Here is a 25,598-nt window from a genome sequence, read left to right as displayed (position 1 = left end):
ATTAAGTGTGAAACAAAGTACATAACAAGCAGCACTGTCCTTAACATTTACAGCAGGTTAATAATTACTTTAAGTATCTTTATCCAAGTGACTTCAACTAACAAAAATATTAATAATGATGCTGTTTATAAATAACCTGTCACCTAGTAAGTTCAAAGCTTCTATTGCTCCTGTGCTGCAAACTAGCCTATAAATTGCTTAACCTTGTAATGTTGACTCAAAATCAGGGAGTGAAAAGGCAACAAAATAAACTTTTCTAAATCTACTGTAAGCTCATTAATATTAACTTAATGTCATTAACTTTATGTACATTTACCACCAACAGAAAATTAAATCCAGAAACATCCCGGACTCTCTGAGGAATATAAAGGGAGACCCATGTAATCGAGCCACCCACCCTGCCTCTCTGCCCAAGACCCTTCCCCTTTCCAGCCCCATGGACTCCAGGTTAAGAGTCTCTGTATTACATGCTATCAAAAGTTAGTATTCAATCAACATTTATAAAGTGCCTACTATATTCTGAACACTGTTTCTAAGGACTTTATATTAACTCACTTCAGCCTCATAAATACTGAGGTCAGTAGTATTCTTAGTCAGATTTTTCAGATAAGCAAATTGAGGCATACAGAGGGTAATTTGCCTAAAGTTAATTAGCTAGTTAAGTGGTGAAGCCAAGATTCAAATTCAGACAGTTTGGCTCCAGAGCACACACCCTTAATCAAGAATCTGTGTGCCCAATTGAATGGACAGTCAATTAGAAAAGGTTTACAGGAAAACCACCTGAAAGTTACAAACAAGAATTTTAAAAATGAGATTGAAAGAAAAAAAGGATAGAAACACAACCTCCAAAGCATTTTCTGTCTCTTTTATTCCTTGCCAAGCATTTAAAAGAACTATTGTGATATTCTATTTCTTGCTTTGGAAATTAATTCCATTTTGCATTGCTCCTGTCTTTAAGATGAAGATTTCTTTGTAATATAACAATCAATGCACTCTTTCTTTTAACTTCTTTATTAAGTTGGTTGCATAAAAGATATACATTCTCATACTGACAATTCTTGTCATAAACAAAATCAACAAAAATAAGGCACTAGCAAGATGTGCTTCACATATGAACAATCATGTGGTTAAGAGTAGGATATCTGGCTCTGTACAACCAAAACATTAGAAAGCAAATGTGAATAAGCTCTGTATTCAGAACATACCTAATGTGTATGCAAAGACAGTACATCCATAATAAAGCTACTTAGGCTCCTTGTTTATGATGCATAATTCCTTAATCCATTTGTGAAATAAGAATGAACATTAAGAAACATGAAATCCGAATCTCATTTATTTTCACACTATCAATGTTCAACTCAAAATAGCAACTTCATTGAATCTAAGTCTTAAATGTTTCAAAAGTAAAGCGCAATCTTAATTTTTTTAACTTTCTGAATACGGTCTGCAAAAAAAATGGTGGGTTATATTTTACTCTACTTGCAAGGACACGAGGTCTCAGCTGGCACTTAAGTGGTAAGACCAACAGAGGACAGCAAACAACTATTACTAAGAATAATGCCCATACATATCAAAAATCTAGTTGAACCATGTTCTTTCTACTTATATAGCAAGTCTATTAAACAACCAGCATAATGGAAGCTTACATCTCATGAGCTGGAATTACTAAATTACCTATACATCTATCAGAAATTTTTAACCCCACTCCCCAAACAACTTTAAGCACACCTATTAAGTACTGTAGGTCATTTAGAAAAACAGAAATAAAACATACACCCAGTCTTTGCCATTAAAAATTTTTCATAACATATAAACAATGTTCAGATATAAATTCTGAATTAAACGTTTCTTCTAAATATGACTTATGTAATCAAGGCTTTCTTTAAGACAGGTCTTAGGTATATGATCTGTACAAACTTACAGAAGTGTATATATTCCAAATACGGATTTTCTTCCTATTATATGACAATATAACTCTTTTCTGAGTGAAGATATATGTTAAGGCTTAAGGTGTAAACATTTTGGAAGGCAAACAACTTAGTGAAGAAATTATCATTCATTTAAAAATGTGCATCATCTCATAATAGGCCCCTGAATTTTCAAACTTACATGTGAGAATACATTACATCTTCAATTTCCAGGAGAGGCACAGGCTTTATGTAAAAAAGCAGCAAAATTTTAAACCCACCAATTTACTGAAACTGCCATTACTTTTATTAGAAACAAATAATGCTTCTCAAGATGTTGGCAAAGTATAAACATATTTCATACAGTGTACTTCTCCCTTCAGTTACATTCCGGTAGGAGGTGAAATACCTCCTTGGGTATGGGAAGCAGAAGTATTTGATGGACTGTGTAAGCTGGTCTCCTTGTACACAAACCATGCATTTCCTCCCCAAAGTATCATATTCAGAAAGCCAAAGATCTAAGAAAGAGAAAAACAAACATGACAATCTAGTATCTACTTAAAAATTCTGGCGCATTTTAGTTTTTATTTAAACATTTAATATTTCCAGGAACTATAGTATTATTTTGTTTCAAGTTTAAACTACATGTGAAGTGGAATAAAAAGACTTTACATTTCAATGCCAAATTTGGATATATAATGACTTATTCACAATGAAATAAAGCTAAATGTCTAAATTTGTAACATAAAATTATGACGAAAAGAAATCTTATTTTTACATGCTTATTGTTACCAAAAAGATGGTATTAAATTTGAGAAAAGTAACTAAAACCCACATTTTAAACTGCCTTGTATATCTTTTCCTATTTCCCTACTTCATCACTCCACTACCTTTTTTCCTACTCCAATAGCTTCAGCCAGAAAAGAAAAGGAGTCAGAAGAACTTTATTTCACATCTTGCATTAGTTAACCTAAAAGAAACCAGTCTTCTCAGGTATAAATCTGACAAGATGAAAGTCTCAGAGATGAATTAACTGCAGCTACACTACTTCACAGTTTTGTATAAGAAATATAAATATATTCTTCTAAGAAAGATAGTAACAATAAAGTAAGAGCGGGATAAGAAGCTTGAGAATACTATCGTATTACTGAAGGCCAAATGCCTGACAGCTCTTTGTATATTTGCATACGATAACATTTCTGAAACTGTCCATCTCAGACATTTTCAACATAAATACAAAAAAAGGGTGACTTTTAAATTATAATTACAAAGTTATAAAGCAAAAACTTGACCAAGTCACTTTATAAGGTAGTGCTGACTTCATTCATGCACAGGAAAAATAACTTTCTTGAAAAGACACGAGACCTCCCTAAACATAATATCCTCAGTATATTGTTATATATTTAATATATTTATCTGTAGTTTGGTAAAATAGTGGACTAATAGATAATTTATATAGACCTGATTTTTTTTTGTTATTTAAGAAACCACAAAAGTATTATGGAAAGAAAGACTCAGAGAAAGTCGGATTAGAGAATGGGCTCTAAAGTCAGATCTGGTTCAAACCTTGGCTTGCCAACTTACTAGTTGAGTCAACTTAGGCAAATTAATACAAAGTACATTTTTTCCCAATTGTAAAATGAAGATGATAATACCACTTCCCATACTTCTCTTAGGATTGTCAGATAACATATGAGTGCAATGGCTTTAGTGTAATGCCTGGCATATAAATGTTAGTGACTACTATTAGTGTCTTCCAGGTAAAAGTCTGGACCAGTCAATTTTAATAAAAAGAAAAGACTCAATTACGATCTTGTTCAAACTTGTTTCCTAATTTTCTTAATAAATTTTTCTTCATTGGTATAAAGGTAAAGACTATATGGTAACTAGGATTCTGACAGTGCAGTAAAAATAAAAACCAACATATTCATCTAGAGATTATTAAAAGTGATTGTTTTCTTAAATTACTAGTAAGGTTTTTCTAATAAGTGAAATAAAATATTTTATAAATACGGCATACGTACCACAGATACATTTAGGGATCCCATACTAGTCACAGAGCCAAAAGAACACGTCGCCGCCTGTTTACAAGGCGCGAGCTCCTGGATGATATTGTGACCTGTGGCTACTTTAATGTCCGTAAGAGCTTTGGCCCAGGCTGAAGTGCTCACCAGCCACAAGAAAGTGGCCACGAGAGTAACAACGAAGTCCTAGAGCAAAAGAAAGTATGAGTTAATAACGAACAGTTGAATGACTTTGGGTGCTGAGCACACAATGTGACAGATAGATGATGTATTATAGAAATGTAAACTTGACACCTATGTAATTTTGCTAACCATTGTCACCCCAATAAATTTAATTAAAAAAATATCATTGGCACCAAATAATAATAATAATAATAAACAGTTAATTTAAAAATACTAATTTTAAATCCATGATGAAGGAATTGAGATCACACTGGACCCTATAGTACTAAGAAAGAGCCTTCATGGTATACTTTATTAAAAAAGCCAGGGTCAACACAGTAAACTTGCTGTTGAGTATTACTAGCTCAGTGATAATAAATAGCTATAATACTAAACAAGTCACAGTCATTTCTTTAGGAGTCAAAGATATTTACAATAGAAATCAAGGATTTACATGGCCCTTTCCACAATCACACCTAAGCCATCCACTCCTGGGATTATACCTTACATGCTGCTATCACGGATAACTGTATCCCTCCACAATCTCTATTTCAATCATCCCACTCCCCAATATCACTTCTCTTTCCAGCTCCCTCCCTCTGGCACCCCAACCTCAAAAATCTGACCGTACCACTTTTTTTTTACTGTCTCTCAACCTCACACTCTCATTTCCCTCAATTTATATTCTAAGGTTCTTCATTATAATCCCTCACATATACTCTCAACTCCCTTACCCTTTTACTTCTTCATATTGTTCTGGCAAACTCTAACTTTAATTAAATCTAGTTCTCTGTAATACGGATAATGAAATGGTGAAAAGCATACATCCAGCAAGACTTGTCTTTTTAAATTCATGATGAAAGAATTTTAAGAATGCTCATTATAAGAACAAAAGAAATCTCTCTGATATCTTATCACTAATTTTCTACTAAAGTCTTTTCTACTTATTACATGTTCAAGAATAGAACTGTTTTTTATTATTTTAGATAGTTTCTTATTGAACTAGTAAGATGAAGAAAGGAAAAAAAAATATTCTCCTTAATCTATTCTACTGGGAAACTAAAATTCTGTCAACTAGTATTGTTACAAAGATCTAAAGAACACATTTTTAAGGTATGCATTTGTATAATATAAAGTGTAAGTCCCACCTTGCTTGGTCCTCCTTTAAATTAATGACCAACGTGGGAAAAGTGTAAAATTTGTATCTTTTAATGTTATGTATTGAGTATCTGGGTATAATCAAGGTTATGAGTTTGTACACAACTGCAGAAAAACTCTGTCCAAGCTCAGAAATGGTTCTGGAGCTTACCACTGAAGTGTTTTGTTTTTAAAATAAATTTAATTGGTTTTTAATTACTTTTGCCAATGAGCTTTTCTTTTAGTTCTTTATTTAGGATAAACACCAGTGACCACTTATGAGATATAGAAACTGTGCTATATATAGCTTGTCTACCTATTTGAATAAATATCTTGAATAAATATCTTGTGATTTCAGAACCAAAAAACATGATTAATTCTATTCTATAACATGGAGGTATTTGCATTTTGCACTTGAGCTCTCCACTGTTACTGGTCCTCTTAAAAAAAAAAAAAAAAGTAAATCAAAGAGAAAAGGACAGAAACAAGTTTAAATTTTTGCACTGAGGGAGTACTCTCCTTTTTGCTCTTGTACTCCGCTATACTTTTTTGCTGCAGTAGACACTTCCTGAACACTTGCTAGAAATACAATGCTTTTTGGAGAGCTGATAAATAGTATGAAGTTATCACATGTTAAACAAGTTTTCTCTGGGCTAAAATTCACAGCTTTGACCAATGTATGTCAAATCCTTTTAATTTTCAGGTTTCTTCCTTCCAAATTCTTAAAGAACATCCTGCTTTTTTTTGATTATTCTCTTTAAATCTACTTTGCTTAAGAAATGACATTCTTGTATTTCAAATGCAGGTTCTTTTCCGAAAATGAGGTACAGGGTAGCCTTAGGGAGAGGGGGAAACATGGACCTCTGAAGACAGCCTTTGTCCTACTCGGGACGCTAGGTAACTGCACCGCGCACACCCGGAGTTCTGCACTGTGCAACCTGCAGTGGCCTATGGCAGCTCTGCTCCTACCAATAATCAAAATATGATCTATAACAGAGTTTTAAGATATGGTACTTCTGATTATCCACATGACCTAGGACCCTTAAGCTCCTGCTAGTTACCACAAAAAAGTGGTACATTTACTTACAAAAGAACTAAAGTCGATTTAAAATATCAAAATCGCAATGTTCCTAGAAATACCTTACCAGACAACTGAGAACACTGCAAAAATAAAAGCATGTCCTCACTAACAAATAGTACGCTAAACAATCTCTGTATCATATTTGGCTATACTTAAAAATTTGGGTATCTCAAGAAAACTTTTTATATTTTATATTTATATGGCTAAAGGCAGAATTCACAATTTAATTTAGAAGCGGGACTTTCACAGAAAAGTGTCCATTATATATTACAGCAATAAAAAAAACCACTTAAACTAATTCTGGATTTTCTCTCTGAATGACCACTAATTGATCACTCTTGAGGTGGAAAATCACTTTTGACTATATCAAATAATAATGCAACTATATCAATTTTATAGTTTTATTAGACAAGAAAAACCCTCTACAAAAAAAAAAAGATTTGACTGTTGCTTTTTTAAAAAAGTGTGGTAATTTTAAAGCTTACTAAATAAAATGAGAAATAAAAAGCTCACTAAACTTAACTTAAAAATTTGTTGATATAATGACAAAATGGTAAGAAATGTCTTCATTTAGAATTTATAAATTAACTTTAACAAAATATAGCATCTGATCATCACAGTTCCTTTCAAAATAAGGCTTGAAAAGTCTGCAGAAGTTATAGATTCCTAATGTCACTTCTGTTGATTAAGCATTGAAAATTAAATAATGTCTGTTTTTTTGAAAGGTACCTAACAACCAAGAAATATTTTACAAAAACGTCAGGATTAAAAATCTCTTCTCAGATATAAGAAACGAAATATGAAGACAAAAGACTGTTTTATTCCTTACTTACCATTTGCATTCTTATGATCCACGCAGCAAAATTAAAAATAAATAAATAAATAAATAAAACCTGTTATCTTGCTAATTTTTTCACTTAAATAACCTTCCCTTTAAAGTAATTTCACAAATAATTAGCATATATCAGTATTTTCTCAAGATAATAAATGACCAGTATCCCAAAAACACCCCTGTTCTCCCTTCAAGTCAGTAAGACTACCGCTGACTCTGTCCTTTTGTGGTGGAGGGAGGTCCATCTTCAAACCAGGACTTATCTTTGGATCTGCTGCCAAGAATCCCAGGCAGATTCTACTAACTAAATATCAGAAATTATTTTTATTTTTAGCTCAGTAGACTGAAGCCAAAAGGTGTAAGAATTCAAATCCAAATCCTTTGTTGCCATCTCTAAGTTTCAAAAATAGCTCATGAATGGTACTATTGCTGAAATCTTTAATTGTTATAGAATTATCTGGGTCAGATTTTAAACTAAAAAAATAATGAAGACCAGGAGTTAGCAAACTTTTCCTGGAAAGGGCCAAATGTAAATATTTGTGATATTTGTCACAAATAACTCTGCCACTACAGCATGACAGCAGTCTTAGACAATACGTAAATGATTAGGTATGGTTGCCTTCCCAAAAAACTTTATTTAGAAAATCACAGAATGAATTAGATTTGGCCTATGGACTATAGTTTGCTGATTCCTGATATAGACTACTCAGCTCAGTAAGACAATGCAGAGGTATAAAGCGGGCCTTTGAGAAAAGAGGAAAAAGGTAAGAAGTAGAAACACAAGTTATGAGACTACTAGCATGATCAGTAATTCCTCAAATCAAAGGCAGTAATTAATTTCTACTTCAGTTCTCTGCTACTTGCAACCTACTACAGTCTATCACATATTTGAGTTTTTCCCAGGTTAAAATAGTTAGAAACAAACCTCTGCACTCACTAGAGTGCAGAAAAAGTGCTGCAAACAAGCTAAAAGAATTGGCTTAAACATGACAACAGGACAAGGCTCAACCTTATGGCAAACACAGGTCACGATATATTGAACTGGCTTATGCTAAGAATTTTTATTTCCAGTGTATGAAAATCTACGTTTAACTTCAAATATAATGTACACTTATACAAATTATTTTTTATAAAAAGAAAGTGATTACTTACAACCATGGTAAGTTTGCGACTATCCCGATACAGGTTTGTGTAACCAACATAGAGCAGAAGAGCAGCAATGCAGTACAGGAAGACAAAGACTGCAAACGTGACGAAGAATTGCGCAGAAGAAGAGTAATCTCCAATAAGGACTTGCGTTTTCCAGTCTATACCACACACATTTACATCTGGTAATGCCTTAAACGATGCTTGATTCAACCTATTAAAAAAAAAAAAGGCTCAAATAAATTTATGAATTACCTGGACTCTCTCAAAAGAGACATACAGTCAGAATACTTAAATGACATTTCAAAAAATACTCCCCAAATGTATTAAAAACGTTTTCCTTTTGGGGAAAAAAAATGGGAAATTCAAATTATTTGAGTAAATTTAAAATTTCCTAAGATATATACATAAATTATACCTGGTAACTGATTTGTGATAGATTGAATATAGACTGAATTAAACACTTTCAAGACCAGATACTATCTTCCTGCAATAAAAATTTAGCAAATTAAGAGGGCCGATACAAAACAGTTTACAATTTGAGACCTGATAATCCATTCTAGGAGACAGTCTGTGACTAGCACCACAAAAGCAATTATAATGATTCACATTTTAACCCTGGATTAATTAGCTACTAACTTCACATTGTCTTTAATTTTCCCTATCCATAAATCACACGAGCATTTATCACTACGATGCAGTAACAGTTTCTTGTACTGGAACTTTATAGAGGGGGTGGGAGATGGGAGCAATGATACCAAGCACTACCTATCTGACATAGCTTTAATGTGTAAGATTTTACTTAATCATAAAAACAACCTTAAAAGGTAGTATTTCCAATTTACTGAACAGAAAAATTGAGTCCTAGAGAGCTCAAGGAAGTAGTAAGTGGAAGATTCATACCCTGGCTTAATTAAACACAGGACACATTCAATAAACTGTTCAATAAATACTAAAGTCAAACAGAAAAACTGACAAACAAAATATTCATTTTAGTTTGAATATTTTGTTTGAGAGTAAAAAAAATAAAGTTTTATGCTAGTGAAAGAAGCACAGGAACTCTTCATATAAATACATGTCCTAAAACTATATAAATAATACTACTATTTAGTAATGGCAAACACATGAGAAATTTAGATTTTTCATAAGTTGCATTTGCTCCCACATCATGGCTTCTCACACTGCGGTGATGGAGCAGCCTCTGTATTGTTTTCAAAATTTCTAACGCACTGTGGGATGACAGAATAAAGATGTCAAATAAAAGTTTCTAAATGCTTACTCTCATTTTCTATCCTATTTCATCACAGATCAGGAAAACAGTTTGTAGACAGACACTGGTCTATGTACGACAGTCTGAGGAGCAGTGATCACCATTTACAAATGAGGATGCAATTTAAAATTTTCTACCCCCCAAGATTAATAAATTCCTGGAAATCTTAATGGCTCATTATGAAAGTAAAAAGAGTTGTTAAACCATAAAAACAAGTAACTCACCTGAACGGATAACCAAAAGAAGCTGTAATCGTTTTATTTTCAGGACCTTCTTTAGGACAACCCACTAGAATTTCTGTTTTGCCCTTAAAACCTCCACAGGTGGCAAAAGCAAAGATAGAAGCAATCTACACAAAGTGAAACCAAAAAAAGGGAAGAAGTATTACTATACCCAAAACATGGGTTCTTAAAACCTTAAATATTGGTTATTAAAAACTGGCTCACTAACTATAGAAATACATGTTATAGAAAATATACATTCTTGACCAATGATGTGAATGGAATGCATCTGAATAAAAATTATGATCAATCACTGTTTGAACCACTGAGGTCCATTGCAAAAAAAAAAAAAATAGACACATATATATAAATTCTTAATTACAAATTAAACATAGATGGTGAAAAACATTTAAAAGCTTACTTGCAACTCTCAACAAATGTGGTTTTATTTTCCCTTGAATATAGAAATTGGTATACCAGCCAATATGAAAATTCTTTGCTCACAGTACCTACTAAACATTAGCATGAAACTCAAAGGAAGTCTTATTTATTACTATTAAAATCAAAAGGGGTGAATTGGAGGAATATTTATTTAAAACACAAGAGTAACTGTAAAGCCAAAAGATGCTATTTCATGAGCTTAGCAAAGGCCTCATTGAGGGTACTCCAGGTCTCAAAAAGTAGTTGGAAATTTGTTTTTCTGATCAGGTAATATGTTTAAGAAAATGTGATGATGCTCTCAAATGCTATCCATAACAGGAAAAAACTGGAAACATCCTAAATGTTGCCAGGGAACCAAATAAACTATAATTCATTCATACAACGAAGCATTATGCAGTCATTACAATGTTAGGGACTATCCAATGATATAGAAAAAAGTTCATTAAATATAAAGTTTGTTTAAACAATCCATTGTGTATGTGTCTACATCTATGCATTCACACATAACAAAAACTAGAAATGTTATGCATCAACATTTTAACAGTGGTCACCTGTGAACAGAAGACAAAAGATAATTCCTTTTTCTATTTATATATTATACATTTTCTACAAAAACAAAACAAAACAAAACAAACAACAACCCAGATATGGTGTAGTGACCAAGAGATCAATCCTTCAGCAAATGCTGATGGCTCTATTTAAAAATGTATTTGGATCAAATATATGGTGATGGAAGGAGAACTGACTCTGGAGGGTGAACACACAATGGAATTTATAGATGATGTAATACAGAATTGTTCACCTGAAATCTATGTAACTTTACTAACAATTGTCACCCCAATAAATTAAAAATGTATTTGGAATTGTGATCACTTCTCACCACCACCATCACAACATCCTGACCTAAACCACCATTAACCTCTTGCCTGAATTATACATTAACCAAAGAAACCAAAGTTCATACCATGGTCTTCAAGATCCCTTCCTCCCTTTATTTCTGACCTCATGTTGCTACTTTTTCCTTGCCAAATCTCTTTACACAAAATGGTCTCCTTGGTATTCCTTAAAGACACTGGATAAACTCCTCTTTCAGAGCCTTTGCAATGGCTATTCCCTCTGCCTGGAATAAAGTAGTCTACCCTTATCCATGGTTTCAGTTACCCATGGTCAACCATGGTCTGGAAATATTAAATGGAAAATTCCAGAAATATTAAATGAAAAATTCCAGAAATAAGCAATTCATAAATTTTAAATTGCGTGGCATCTGAGTAGTGTGATGAAATCTCGAGTCGTCTCATTCCACCTGGGATGTGAGTCCTCACCTCTCTGTTCAGGGTATCTTCACTGTATCCACTACCCACCATCAGTCACTTAATAGCCTTCTTGGTTATCAGATCGACTGTCATGGAATCACAGGGACGGTGTTCAAGTCACCCTTATTTTACTTAATAATGAAGAGTGATGCTGCTGGGCAATTTGGATATGCCAAAGAGAAGCCTTCAAGTGCTTGTTCCACAGTCAGAAGGTCAATAGTAGCCTAAGGCTCCATTACACACCCAAGTCACTCGCCTCACTTCATCTCATCACACAGGCACTGCATCATCTCACATCACCACAAGAACGGTGAGCACAGTACAACAGATTTCGAGAGAGACCATATTCACATCTTTTATTATAGTATACTGTCATAATTGTTTATTAGTTATTGTTGTTAATCTCTTACTATGCCTAATTTATAAATTAAACCTTATCATAGGTATATACATATAAGGAAAAACAGCATTTGTAAGGTTCAATACTGTCTGTGCTTTCAGGCATCTACTGTGGGTCCTGGATTGTATCCCTGTGAATTGTATCCCTGTGAACGGTTGAAACTACTGCACTGGTTCACTTCCGACTTCACAGCTCCCTGTTACAACATGGCCTGACCACAGAGGCCTTTCCTTAACCACAGCACATTGAGTAACAGTGTCCCCAAACCCACACTACCTATATTCCCTTTATCCTGCTCTATTTTTCCTCCATTGTAACTACCATTGTCTGACAGTATTATTTGTCTTGTTTTTCCCTAGAATGTAAACTCAAAGAGGTCAGGGACTTTGTTTTGCTCAAGGTCACGCATATCCAGCAAATAGATAACATTCAATGCAGGTCTGATATCAAAGCCTATACTGCTGAACAGTGTTATAATGCTGTCCATGGACTAACCCAGGGCCTTGAATCCAGCCATAACCAGGATCATAACTATCAAGGGATATTTTGTCCATGAAGAAGAGATACATGAAACACAATCTGGTTACAGATATGAAGAGTCTGAGATAATGTCCAGCACATAGTTTGGAGTCTTCAGTTAAGAGTTAATAGGTTAAGATAGAAGAATGGATACTCTCTCAGCATGAATGTGTAAGGATACGCAGAAGGATAAACAGAAGACCAGGAAATAAATCTTGGGTGTGTACCCACATTTAAGATTAGAAAAAAGCAGAATATACAAATTAAGCCAATGGAACAGAAGAGTTCAGAAACAGATTTGTGTGTATAGACAAATTGTATCTCAGAGTTAGCACTGCAGATAGCCAAGGAAAGGCATGTGGTGGTTTTAAAGACATGTCTACAAATTCTTTGATACTCCTCCCCTCAAGAGGTGGAGATTAGTTTTCCACCCATTAAGTGTAGACAAGACATAGTGACTACTTCTATTGAATAGAACACGGTTGAAGAAATGGAATGTTGTTTCTGAGAGTAGGTAATAAAGAGATTACAACTTCAGTCTTCCTTTCTCACTCTCTTGAGCCATTGGCTCTGGGGGAAGCCAGCTGCCATGTTGGGAGGATAACTCAGGCAACTTATAGAGAGACTCACGTGGTGAGGAGCCCAGTACTATTAGAAAGCATGTGAGTGACCTTGGAAGCTTAAGGTCTGAGGCTTGCCAACAGCCATGTGAGCAAGCTGGAGGGCGTGGGATGACTGCAGCCTCATGGGAGACCCTCAGCTAGAACCACTCAGCTAAGCTGCAGCCAGAAACTGAGATAATAAATGTCTATTATTTTACAGGCTAAGCGTGGGGCAATTTGTTACGTAATAATAGATAATACAAGAAAGAACTGTTCAATAAATGGTTCAGATGAACTAAATATTTAAATGTAAAAAAGTGAATCTTTAAAAATTTATTTAAAGACAATATAAAAGAAAATCAGTGACCATAGAGAAGGGAAGAATCTCTAAGATTTTTTTAAAAAACCACAAACCATAAGAAATTGTTAATTAGGTGAAAGTATTTGCAATAATGTCACAAAGGATTAGTGTCTGCTATTAGGTTGGTGCAAAACTAATTAGTTTAAAAGGTAAAAACAATTGCAAGAACCGCAATTACTTTTGCACCAACCTAATAGTATATAATCTAAGAGAAACTCTTGCTCATGTGTCCTGCAGGACAGACACAACCATGTTCATTGTGACATTGTTTACAGTATCAAAATATGGGGAGGGAGGAAGCAATAGGAAAATGGACAAAATATAGTGGTATATATTCACAAAGGGAAGTTATATAGCAATAAAGATATATGAACTACAGCTACTCATGTCAACATGGATTAATCACAGAAACCTAATGCTAAGTGAAAAGAAGTTACCTAAGATTACATTGAGTATGATGTAGTCTTTTCAAAGATCTGTTTACTTGTCTATATCACTCCTGCCACTACTTTTGTTCAGACCCTCACCATTCTTCACTGTGACTAATCCAACAATCTTCCTCCCATTTCTAATTTCATTCCCATCACCATTCATCTTCTATACTGTGGGTTCTAAAGTTGCAGTGTCCAGTGAGGTAGTCACAAGTAACATGGCTATTGAGTACTTTAAAAATGGATAGTCTGAATTGAGGTGGCTGTAAGTGTAAAACATGCAATGGATTACAAAAACTGCATGAAAAAAATGTAAAATATCTCATCAATAATTGTTTATATTGATTACTTGTTGAAGCAATATTTTGGATGTGTTGGATTAAGTAAAATATATTATTAAAATGAATCTCACCTGTTTCTTTTCACCTTTTCAGTGTGGCTAGTAGAACACTTAAAATTACTATGTTGCTTGCATTTGCAGTTTGTATTGTGTATCTATTGGACAGAGCTACTTTAGTGATGTCACACTGATCTGAAATAAAAATTTGGTTATATCACCCCCATTTAAAGACATTTCCTCAATGGCTTCCTTAGGTCTGGCTTTCCAGACTTAAATTTAAGAAAAAAACCCTAAACTTCTTAATTTGGCACAGAGGTATGGTCGAGGTAGCTTCAACTTTGTCTTTCTAGATTTATGTGCACTATACTCCCTACCATGTACTGTGCGACTGTTCCACCCTGTACTACCTACAGTTCCTGAAACACACCATGTATTTATGTCTTGGATGTATAGTTTCTTCTGCCAGGAATTGCTCACCTCCCACCCCCATTTTCTAACAAGCTCATCCATTAAGACCCTACCCATTCCTTGTGGTAGAACTATTCTGTCTCCTGGGCTGCCACAGACTTGGGCCATTAATTCTATCATAGGCATTTCCCTTGTGTATCTTGCTTTGTTTAAAACAAAAAAACAAAAAACTCCAAAACAAAAATAAAATCTAGGGCCAGCCGGTGGCTCACGTGGTTAGAGCTCCATGCTTCTAACTCCGAAGGCTGCCGGTTCGATTCCCACACGAGCCAGTAGGCTCTCAACCACAAGGTTGCCAGTTCAACTCCTCGAGTCCCGCAAGGGATGGTGGGCTCTCTCCTCTGCAACTAAGATTGAACACAGCACCTTCAGCTGAGCTGCCGTTGAGCTCCCAGATGGCTCAGTTGGTTGGAGCACGTCCTCTCAACCACAAGGTTGCCGGTTCGACTCCCACAAGGGATGGTGGGCTGTGCCCCCTGCAACTAACAACGGTAACTGGACCTGGAGCTGAGCTGCGCCCTCCACAACTAAGACTGAAAGGACAACAATTTGACTTGGAAAAAAGGCCTGCAAGTACACACTGTTCCCCAATAAAGTCCTGTTCCGCTTCCCCAATAAAAAATCTTTAAAAAAAATAAAAAAATAAAATCTAGTTTCCTACTTAATATAAAAATTAGTAAATAAATGGCATCCTGTACTTTAGCTTATTGCTTTTTGAGCACTATGCCTTTGTCTTTGCACTTGGTCTTACACAGGATTTTTAGTGCCTAATTATCAGGCCTGGCACATACCAAATTTGCACTAAGTAACTATTTAATAAAAGAAAAAAGTCAATTTCCAATAATCTACAAATAAAGCCATATTTTAACTTTTACATAACCATCATTTAAAAGCTGCCTTTTTGTTACGAGGATAAATAAATGTCATGTTTGTGATTCTGGTCTTTACTTATGAAAAAAAGGACAAGGACACACTTTTACTAAATGGAGTACAAAACAGTCTGAAGGTAAATTATCCAATCATCTCACCTCTCCCATTCTACTACTATTTTGATTTAGATTAGTAGTTATATACTGGTAGCCCATGGGTGAAACCTGGCCTGCAGATATATTTGTGCGGCCTTCCCAGTATTCATAAAAAATGTGAATTTGTTATCAGTATTTTGTTACCATCATACTGTACATAAAAATGTGGATTTCCCGCTTTTCCTGAGTGGGTGTGCGGAAACTGAAGATTTGGCAACATCGGGCCCACATTCTCATAAAGCAACAATCACATGGAATTGAGTGACATCACCCTTAAGTTAGGGCATATGCTTTCCAGATTGTCACCACTCTCTAGTGTCTCAACAATCGTCAGGATGTGTGTTAGGGTTTACAAGTTAACAATGAACTTATAATATTGTTTTTCTTCTGAACAGCTTGTTTCAGTCATTTACTTTATGAGAGTGGTTCCTATGAGCACGTCAGTGTGTACTCCTCATCTAAAATGAGGAGTACTGGAATGCTAATTTATGTTTCTTGTCATTTGTGAAATTCATTTTCCATCCCTCTCTACCCCATAAAGAATGACTGAAACTGCTGACATGAAATTCTTGTCTATAGAGTAACAGTAAGAATCCAGGGACAGAATGACAACAAGCTTCTCTTCAGATCAGAAAGGCTCCATATTCATTATGACAGCCTCAAGTTACCAGACAGACAGTTTCACTTATCTCCTTGTCTACCAGGCCCATACCAGAGACACGACAGATCCCTCACTAATTAAGAGATCTGTAACTCTGGGTTCTTCAGACCACTACTCTCCAAAACAGACTGCAGAACTCAGTTAACTGGTGTACAAGAAGAAAATATTGGCCCAGCCTGGTGGCTCAGGTGGTTAGAGCTCCATGCTCCTAACTCCGAAGGCTGCCGGTTCGATTCCCACATGGGCCAGTGGGCTCTCAACCCCAAGGCTGCCAGTTCAATTCCTGGAGTCCCGCAAGGGATGGTGGGCTGCGCCCCCTGCAACTAGCAACGGCAACTGGACCTGGAGCTGAGCTGCGCCCTCCACAACTAAGATTGAAAGGACAACAACTTGAAGCGGAACGGCACCCTCCACAACTAAGATTGAAAGGACAACTTGACTTGGAAAAAAGTCCTGGAAGTACACACTGTTCCCCAATAAAGTCCTGTTCCCCTTCCCCAATAAATAAATAAATAAGATCAGTAACCCCCCCCCCAAAAAAAAGAAGAAAATATTTGCCCTTCTATTTATATCTACTTTTAGACCTACACAAAGAATCAAAGCTTTACTGAAATGAATACACCACTGAAACCAATGCTGGACGTGCATGTCAGAGAATCACGTGTCAGCATGCGGGTGTCCTGAAGGTTAAGGGGAGTCCCACCACATGGAAGCACAATGACACCTTCACCTCTTCTTTCACTTGTAGTGTTCAGGTGCTACAGCGAAAATGCGCCTGGCCAAGTGACTTTATGGAATAAATTACCTACTTTTAAATAAAATTTCACAAAATAGACCAGTGGCTTAAAAACGTCTTCACAGAAAACTAGACCAATAACACAAAAACTCACAGCCAAAACAGAAGTATTAATACCCTTATGAGCTATATTCATCAGCCACATTACAAGGCAAAAAGACTATTCAGATCACACAAAGGGGGAGGGGAATTAGGTATTATAAGAAGAGTATCTGAAGTAAAATTTAAAAATATGAATGAAATTTACCCTCAATGTATAATATGCCCTAAGATACTGACATAGTAAAATATGTATCTAAGTTATGTAGATGCGTATTGGAGCTCTGTGCATAAAATTTTATACTGCTAGGGATTCATGATTGTTAAAAAGGTTTGACGCCCTCTAGTATTTTCAATAAGTTATTTATCCTACAGCCAGTGTCCCAGGCTTCACTCCTATTCCTAGAGCCTGCTCAGCTCAGAGGGTTCTATTGGGGAACACTGGTACTCATCTAATTTATGGGTGTCTCTTAACATGTCTCCAGTTGCAAGATCCTCACTGCTATTTAGTTTCATTATTAATCTGACATCATCTATTTAAATTTCTTTCTGTCCAAGGTTTAGCTTAGGAAAATGATATTATAGGATAGTTTAGGAAAATGAAATATATAATTAAAATCTTCAGAAACAAAGTATACTGTGCATGTTTATGTGCAAATCCAAATGTACGCTTTTACTAAATCAAGTCATCATTTAGTATTTAACATGAACTATCACATCATGTTTGCCTTTATAATTAATAAGATTAGAGCCTAGAGCCAAGATATTTATTTTTGAGTCAAAGTCTGAAGCATTTAGTAAACACATTTATTTTTAAAAACATTTTGTTATTGATGCTAACATTTCAGTTAATTTCCACTGAGCAGTGAAGTCAGTTACCAGGGCTTCAGTTTCCCCCTTCTACCATCTCCCATGTATAGCTTAAATCTCCCTCTGCTAAAATACAATCACAAAGTTCTAAATAGTACAGTTCCTGCTAGTACAGTTCCACAATCCTTAAGAATTTGGATCAGGCAAGTAAACTTGAATTCCTGCTGAAATAAACAGCTAGAAGTTTTCTGCTAACTCTTAATAATTGTATCTTGAAAACACCTATGTCACCTTTATTAAATTATTAACCTGAGTATGGTACTAGAAATCTCCAAGGAACCTATCCTTATTTTAAAATCATTTCAGACTACTCTATTATTTTTATGTCTTTTGGAGTGAATCAATATCCTTATTGTTGAGCTGGCTGGCTGTCTTAAAGTAAGTCTGTCATTTGTTGCCAGTCATATAATTTGAGCTTTTAAGTGAAAATTTTCTTCATGTGTTTTAGGATATATGATGTAGGCTCAACTTGAAAATTTGTTTTTCCCCCCTTTCCTATCCCTGTCAAGTAGTTTTATAGTCATTTCCTTGTCTGCTAGTTTTATGGCTGTTTCTACCTGGCCTTCTGAGTCACCTAGCCCACAAACACATCTTAGGATGGGACCCCCAAATTACCAACATATGAAAATAATATTTATCAGAAATCCAGACCTTAAGTGGGCAGGTAGATTGATTCAGGTCTTGGTTCAGAGGCTGTATCTCTTTCTACTTCTTTCAATACTCAACTCTATGTAAGTCATAAATCCAGACAACAGGTTAAAATCTTTTTCCAGATTTCCCAGAGCTGGGAACCATCCTTCTCCCACCCATATTTTCTGTCCCATTCCTGGTCCCCAATGACGTCACCCTATACGACAACAACAATTTTCAACGTGTGGTCTGTGGACCCTGGGAGTACCCAAGACTTTCAGGGAGTCTATGAGGTCAAAAATATTTTCATGATTTTTTTTTAACTTTTTGTTTTTTAATTTTATTGGGGAATACTGGGGAACAGTGTGTTTCTCCAGGGCCCATCAGCTCCAAGTTGTCCTTCAATCTAGTTGTGGAGGGTGCAGCTCAGCTCCAAGTCCCGTTGCTGTTTTCAATCTTTAGTTGCAGGGGGCGCAGCCCACCATCCTATGTGGGAATTGAACAGGCAACCTTGTTGAGAGCTTGCCCTCTAACCAACTGAGCCATCCGGCCGCCATCATAATATTATTAACACATTATTTGCCTTTTACACTGTGTTGACATTTGCACTGATTTGAGCAAAAGCATTGGTGGGCTAAACTGCTGGGCTTTAGTAAGAATCAGCAATAACACCCAACTGTCACGCACTTCCAGTTAAAAACTAAAACCAGTTTCACTTAAGAATGCCTTTGATGAAACAGTAAAAATTATTATTTTATTAAATCCTGACACCTGAGTCTTCTTAATATTCTGTGATGAAATAGGATGTACAAATAAAAACTTTCACTGCATACCAAAATACAGTGGTTGTCTCCAGGGAAAGCATTTAAACAATTGAATTATACGCTGAACTAGTTACTTTTTTTCTGGAACACCAATTTTACTTGTATGAATAAGTCACAAAATACAGTTATTTAGACTTGGATATTTGACAGACACTTTTCTCAAAAACAAATGAAGTGAGCCTTTCACATAAGGAAAACTGGCAGGATTTGTTGCCACTGATGTAATTCAAGCTTTCAAATGATTTATTATTTTAAAATAAATGTTTTTACAATGTATAGCTTAAATTTTCCAATATGGTAAATATCGATATACAATCCACATAAACAAAAGCTCCTTGAAGTCCTCAATATTTAAGAGCATCAAGGAGTTCTGAGACCAAAGTGTTAGAACCATTGTATGAGAGCATCGCTCTGTTATCTTTGATGTTTTCCCTTTCATATTTTATCAGAGATTGCTATTTGTATGTGTGTGTGTATCTGTATGTGTTTGTGTGTTCTGAAAGCACTCACAACACATATATTTTGTCTATGAAAATTATATCTGATCCACCCCATGAAAGTGAGAGGACTCCAGGTAGAAAAAAACAAAGCAAAGGCATAGAGGTGTTGTCTATAAGCCTATTAACAAGCGTTAAGTGTATAGAAGAGTCCTGGCAGGCACCAAATGCTACTTGAAATCCTTTTCCTCTTTCCTAATAGGGGGAAAAAATGAACACAAATGGCAGGGTTTCCTAAAAAGTAGTCTGTGTTACAGGCTGACAGCCTAAAAATGTAAAAACTAAGCAAATGGATGAGACAAACATCAGTCTACATATGCTCCATCACCCACACTCCGTAGTACAATTTTTATTATCTGTGGTGTTCCTCTGTGCTATACTGTAAACCACAAAATTAGGATAAAACATGGTCCCTGTTTGCAGAAATCTTGAAATCTACTTGGGATGACTAAACTTTAAGTATTTTACGTAAACTAATATATTTCTGAAAGTTTGTGGTTTAAAGAAATTGATATATGTAATGCTCAAAGGCTTACAGGTTTTCTTAATTTTTTAACACTAATTTTCCTGAATAATAATTTACTCCAAAGTAATGTTTTTAAAATCAGAAAAAAACTTCAAACTTGATAAATGAATCAAGACCCTAACTGTTTTTAACTGAAGATCTTATAAACATGCCATCTAACAAACAAGAAAGAAATTACTTCAGATACCTTGCTTTGTTTTTTAAGCTTGAAATTTTTGGTGATCTTTCCAACGACTTATTAAAAGACCAATTAGAAACATAAAAGTAAATTATCAAAACGACTAAGAACAGACAGTTAAGAGTCCTTGATGTAGTAACAATCATAGGATATTGGGTAAATTACTTAAATTTCTCTAAATTGCAGTATCATTGAGATGATAACCCTCACAGGTTTTAAAGAGGATTAAATGAAAAAAATACAGGTAAAGACCTAGCACATATAATGTATTTAATAAATATCTCTTATTAACAAATAAACGTGACCAGCAGACAAAATTATTCAGACATGATTAATAATTCTAAAATTCAGCTTAATTAGTCTGTAATTCCTTATGTACTCCCCAAACAGTGTCTCTTCCATAATTTTGTGTGTGGAATCAGAAAAGCATTATTACTCAGATTCAGTGTCTACTCAATGCAAGATAGCAACATGAAAGCCCAAAACACAGTGTTCAATATTAAAAGGCAATAAAATCATTTTAATGAAAAATTGTGATCTAAATAGTAGCGATAACTGACTATAGAGAACCAAATTAAAATTTACCAGAGAAATATTAAATACTTTAAAAAGCTGCTTTGGTAAAATTAATCCTTGACTTTTACTTCCGTGTTCAACTCCTACACGTGGGTCATCTACTCTTATGTAAATTTTATATTGTCACCTTGATAGGTGACACCTTGATGAGGCTGCTAAAGGCAGGAAAACATGCAGACAAATGAGAAGCATACAATATATCATTTCTAAAGTTTAAACTATCTAACAGAGAATTTAGTAATCTTGAAGGACCAGGAGACATGTCAGTCATAGTGCTGAATTCTACCTGCCCTCTGGGTCTAGTCTTCTATGAACACAGGATTTCAGTCCTGAAGAACCAACTAAGAACTGTTCAAGTACATTATCAGTGACATATTTATATGCTAACTTAATCATTCCAACAGCACTGATATTCCCACATAAACGCAACAAAAATTCAACCTTTACTGAATTACATAAAGAGAACTAAAGCAATGCCACTGCTAGGCACTGTAACTAGGGACCAGGAATAGATTTTTAAAAATATTACACACACACTCAATATGGTGGCTGCAGTTTAGAAGCAACATAAAAATGCTTCTGCTTCAGCAACTGTATTTTTATTCTGTCAATAAATATTTACTGGGCATCTTGCCTTCATGTCTGTGAGGCATTCAGATTTGTAATCCATTGCAAGTTACATATTATCAGGTTATATCTCTTAGTCTAACATCATTGAGAGCCTTGCTAGAGATAAGCTGATTTGGGGAATTATTAGGTTTGTTTATAACCTTATTTATTGACTATTTCTAGAAGTAACCCTCCCAACACACCTCAATCAATGCCTTATGAAATTTGAACTAGTCATTCAAAACATTTTAAAATTCCTACAATGGGCCTTTCTCCCCTAAACCTTCTTTTATCACTCATCCCCTCTGCCTGTTTTTAACCTCTAACAATTCTATTCATAAGTCTCTTCTCTACAGCCCACAAATGGGTTACCACCAAAGTGCTCCCATTTTCAACCAAGTAATGGCTTACTCTCACTGTCTTCACTTTCTTACATCTGTTTAGCCTACCACCATCTGGTTTCTGATTTTACTGAAACTGCCCTTATTAAAACCACCAATAGCCTCTTAATTACCAAAACCAAAGTATGCATTTTAGTCCTTATTTTACTTACCCTCTCTTGCACCTGATACTGCTGAGTACTCTCTTCTTGAAATTCTAATAGCGACGCCAAGGTGTTTTTTCTCTCCATATTATAAACCACTCCTCTTTGCTGGCAGTTATCTGTTGAATCTACCCAACCCATATTTATCTTTTAAATTCTAGATCCATGTATCTAAATGCCTATATACCTCCACTTATATCATCTAAAGAGACAAACTCAATACATCCAAAACATTATTTACCCTCCACTAAAAATTTGCTTCTTCTCCTTAGTGATCTATCTTTGATAGAGCTGTCACTACCAACCCGTCAGAAATATAGCAGCCATGTTAGAGTCCTCCCTCTTCTTCAAATATATTCTAATTTCTAAACCTCTCTTCTCTATTACCACTGCAATTAATTCTAGGCCTTCATAATTTCTCAAGCAACAAGTCTCCCTTCCTTCAATTATGACCTAATCCATCCCCTACACGGTTGACAAAACACAGTATTTTAAAGGCAAATCTAATCATATCATTCACTTGTTAAAACCCTTGAATGAGTGAGTCCTCACCCTATGGTAGGAATTCTGGGTATAAATGGAAGCTCTCCAATAAATTACCCAAAATTCTGTACCCAGCACATAAGCATTTTCCTAAGGAAAGGGCCCAGAGGGTTTAAAACCATAAAAACCACTGGCCCATAGAATAAACTCCGAACTACAGAGGGTGCCAACAAAATGTATATACATTTTAAGAAAGGTAGAAACTGTATTAAAATTTAATACTCAATATATACCGGTAACTATACATTTTTTTGGCCAAATTCTACAAGTTCTCAAATAGGGCTATGCTGCTTCAACTTTTCACACCACTGAACATATGATTCCCTTTGCCTGGCAAGCCACTCCCAAGTCAACAAATACTCATCTTTCAAGTGTTCTTTCATCTATGAAATCCTCCCTAGTTCCTCTAAGCAATTGAGTTCTCCTTCCTTTCCCCTACTACACTTTGCCTCTACCTTCATTATAGTATTCATCATATGCATTTTCATATTTGTTTTCTATCTCTCTTAATAGTTCATGAGGAAAAGTCCATGTTGTATTCATGTTTGTATGCTAGTGCTTACTTAGCTCACCACCTGTATATAATACATACTCAAATACTAGTTGAATATTCATATCATTAACAATTAATCTTTTATCAAATGATTCTCCTGTGTAATAAGTTGTTCAAACAGTATTTTCTTAAAAAGATTATTCAAAATATATGGAAAGTACAATCACTAATAAATGTATTGTTATTTCAAAATAGTAACAAAAAAGTGAAGTCTGTCTTTTAAAAAAAAGACAATTATCAACTGCCTCTTTGTTTAAGTGAAAATTTAAATTATAAATTTAATTATAATCCTAAATGAGATTAAATCTAGTAGGTATAAAATTTCTTAACTTTTACATTAAAGAAAATTTCTCTCCTGTAATTTTACATACTCAATAATTTTCTTTATGGTTAAATGCGTACCTAGGTTTACAGAACCCTTAGTATATATATTTATGTGTCTTTAAAGTAGTAATTTGTGTGAAATTAGTACGATTTCAGTTTTCAGAAAACAAGTGAAATTTTGAGCGAAAGGTAGGAAACTATGTAGGTAGGAGATCAGATTGAGTACCCATTAGAGAATTTGAGTTTGTGTTACTTTAAAAAACATCCTGGGTGGGTTATTTAAAACAGGAAATAGTAAGTTCTTACTCTTCACCGCTACATCACTAAAATATAAAGAGTACGGATGTAAATTTTGCTCGCTATAAAAACAACTGGCCTGCACACGCTGGACGGATGCCAGCTGCCTATTAATGAGACCTTGGAAATCAACACTAAAATATGTACTAGGCGATGAAGTCTGAAGGAAATCTGCAGTGCCTGGTGTGAATACACTAACTCCTCCAAGTGACTGATCATTGCCAAGGTCGAATTAATAAATCTCCTTTGATGTTAATGAGTGTTCCCAGGAAAGGACTGAAAGCTGACTGTAGGTTGTTGCTTGGAAATACCTAAAACAAAAGTGATGGCGATTCCTCGCATGTGTTTAAGTGGATCCGGCTGACCAGATCCCCCTCCCTCGCCACCATCCCCGCCCGCTACCCTGACCCACAGTTTATTTTTACCCACTTTTAGCTTGGAGCCAATCTTAAAAGCAAATTAAGAAGTGAATGCCCGTCAAATCACTTGGAAAAGGCACAACCAGCTTTCGAGGGAGCGGCCTCGAGTCGGCACAAGACAGAAAAGCTCGGGCGGGCCCTTGCCACACCACGCGCAGGCCGGGGCGCGACTCGGGCCCTCCTGGTTTCGGTTAGACCGCAACAGGAAGTTTTCTCTTCACTTGCGGGGAGCAGTGAAGCCAAGGAGAAATCTGAACTCCCACCGGGGCACCGAGAGGTGAGCTTCGGTGTGGGAGGGCGGCTCCGCCTGCGATCCGGCAGCGGAGGGACTAGTGAGTCAATGCCGACCGCGGCGTCCTCGCCCAGCGCAGGCCCAGGCCGCGGCCTCTCGTGCCCTCCCTGCCCACCCCGTCCCGTCCCGCCCCGGGGAAAAGCGACAACCTCGGGGCCCGCGCGAGCCCGGCCGCGCCCCCGCTTCCGGGGCTCCCGGCTCCCTCGCCGAGGGCGCTGGCCCGGCCGGAGAACGAGCCGGCGCTGCGTCGCGGTTCCCGGCCTCGCCGGTGCGGGCTGCACTCACCCACTCGAGGACCTTGATGAAGCCGAGCGGCTCCTTGAGAGGGTTGAGGTTGAGCTGGAAGGAGGACATCCTCTGAGGGAAGGAGGGAGAGACAATCAGGACAGCAGGGCGAAGGAGGAGGGGGACCGACGAGACCGTGCAGCCCAGCGGCGTGGAAGGGCAGGAGGGGCGGGCTTCGGGAGGCGGGCCCCGGAGGCCGCGGGGCGGGGCGGTGGCGGTTGAGCCGCTTGCCCAAGCGTTGGGGCGGAGACGGAAAGGAGCGGCCACGGGAGGTGAGGGGTGAACAGGGGGTGTGAAGGGGAGGAGCCTCCCAAGGCCGCACCTGGCCGAGCCGGCTAATCCTCTGGCGAAACAAATATACATTGGACGCCATGCTTCGTGCACCGCTCCCCCTTCCCTGAAGTCCGGCCCTCGGCGCTCCGTCTCCTCCCACGCATGCGCGCGTCTACCTCCGC

At 36.4% G+C, this 25,598-nt stretch overlaps 1 protein-coding gene and 1 non-coding gene across 3 annotated transcripts; one reads left to right on the top strand and one right to left on the bottom strand.

Moving 5' to 3' along the window:
- Positions 1 to 995: 995 nt before the first annotated feature.
- Positions 996 to 25,586, bottom strand: SYPL1 (synaptophysin like 1). 2 transcript variants are annotated; one of them, XM_019745376.2, is made up of 6 exons: positions 25,466 to 25,581; positions 25,144 to 25,215; positions 9,784 to 9,908; positions 8,296 to 8,503; positions 3,932 to 4,117; positions 996 to 2,425 (listed from the first exon to the last, which is right to left on the bottom strand). In XM_019745376.2, the coding sequence occupies exons 1-6, from the start codon at positions 25,514 to 25,516 to the stop codon at positions 2,291 to 2,293; spliced, it is 777 nt and encodes a 258-aa protein (XP_019600935.2). In that variant the 5' UTR covers positions 25,517 to 25,581; the 3' UTR covers positions 996 to 2,290. The 2 variants fall into 2 exon arrangements, with proteins under 2 accessions (XP_019600935.2, XP_074196683.1); XM_074340582.1 differs by lacking the exon at positions 9,784 to 9,908 and having other exon boundaries at positions 25,466 to 25,586.
- Positions 10,043 to 10,116, top strand: LOC141567013 (small nucleolar RNA SNORD113/SNORD114 family). Its single transcript, XR_012489414.1, has one exon. It is a non-coding gene; the product is annotated as a small nucleolar RNA SNORD113/SNORD114 family (small nucleolar RNA).
- Positions 25,587 to 25,598: the final 12 nt, after the last annotated feature.

This window comes from Rhinolophus sinicus, linkage group LG09 (assembly GCF_036562045.2).
Source record: "Rhinolophus sinicus isolate RSC01 linkage group LG09, ASM3656204v1, whole genome shotgun sequence".
NCBI classification, from domain to species: Eukaryota; Metazoa; Chordata; class Mammalia; order Chiroptera; family Rhinolophidae; genus Rhinolophus; species Rhinolophus sinicus.
Note: the sequence above shows the minus strand (reverse complement) of the source record. Positions and strands in the feature narration are given on the sequence as shown.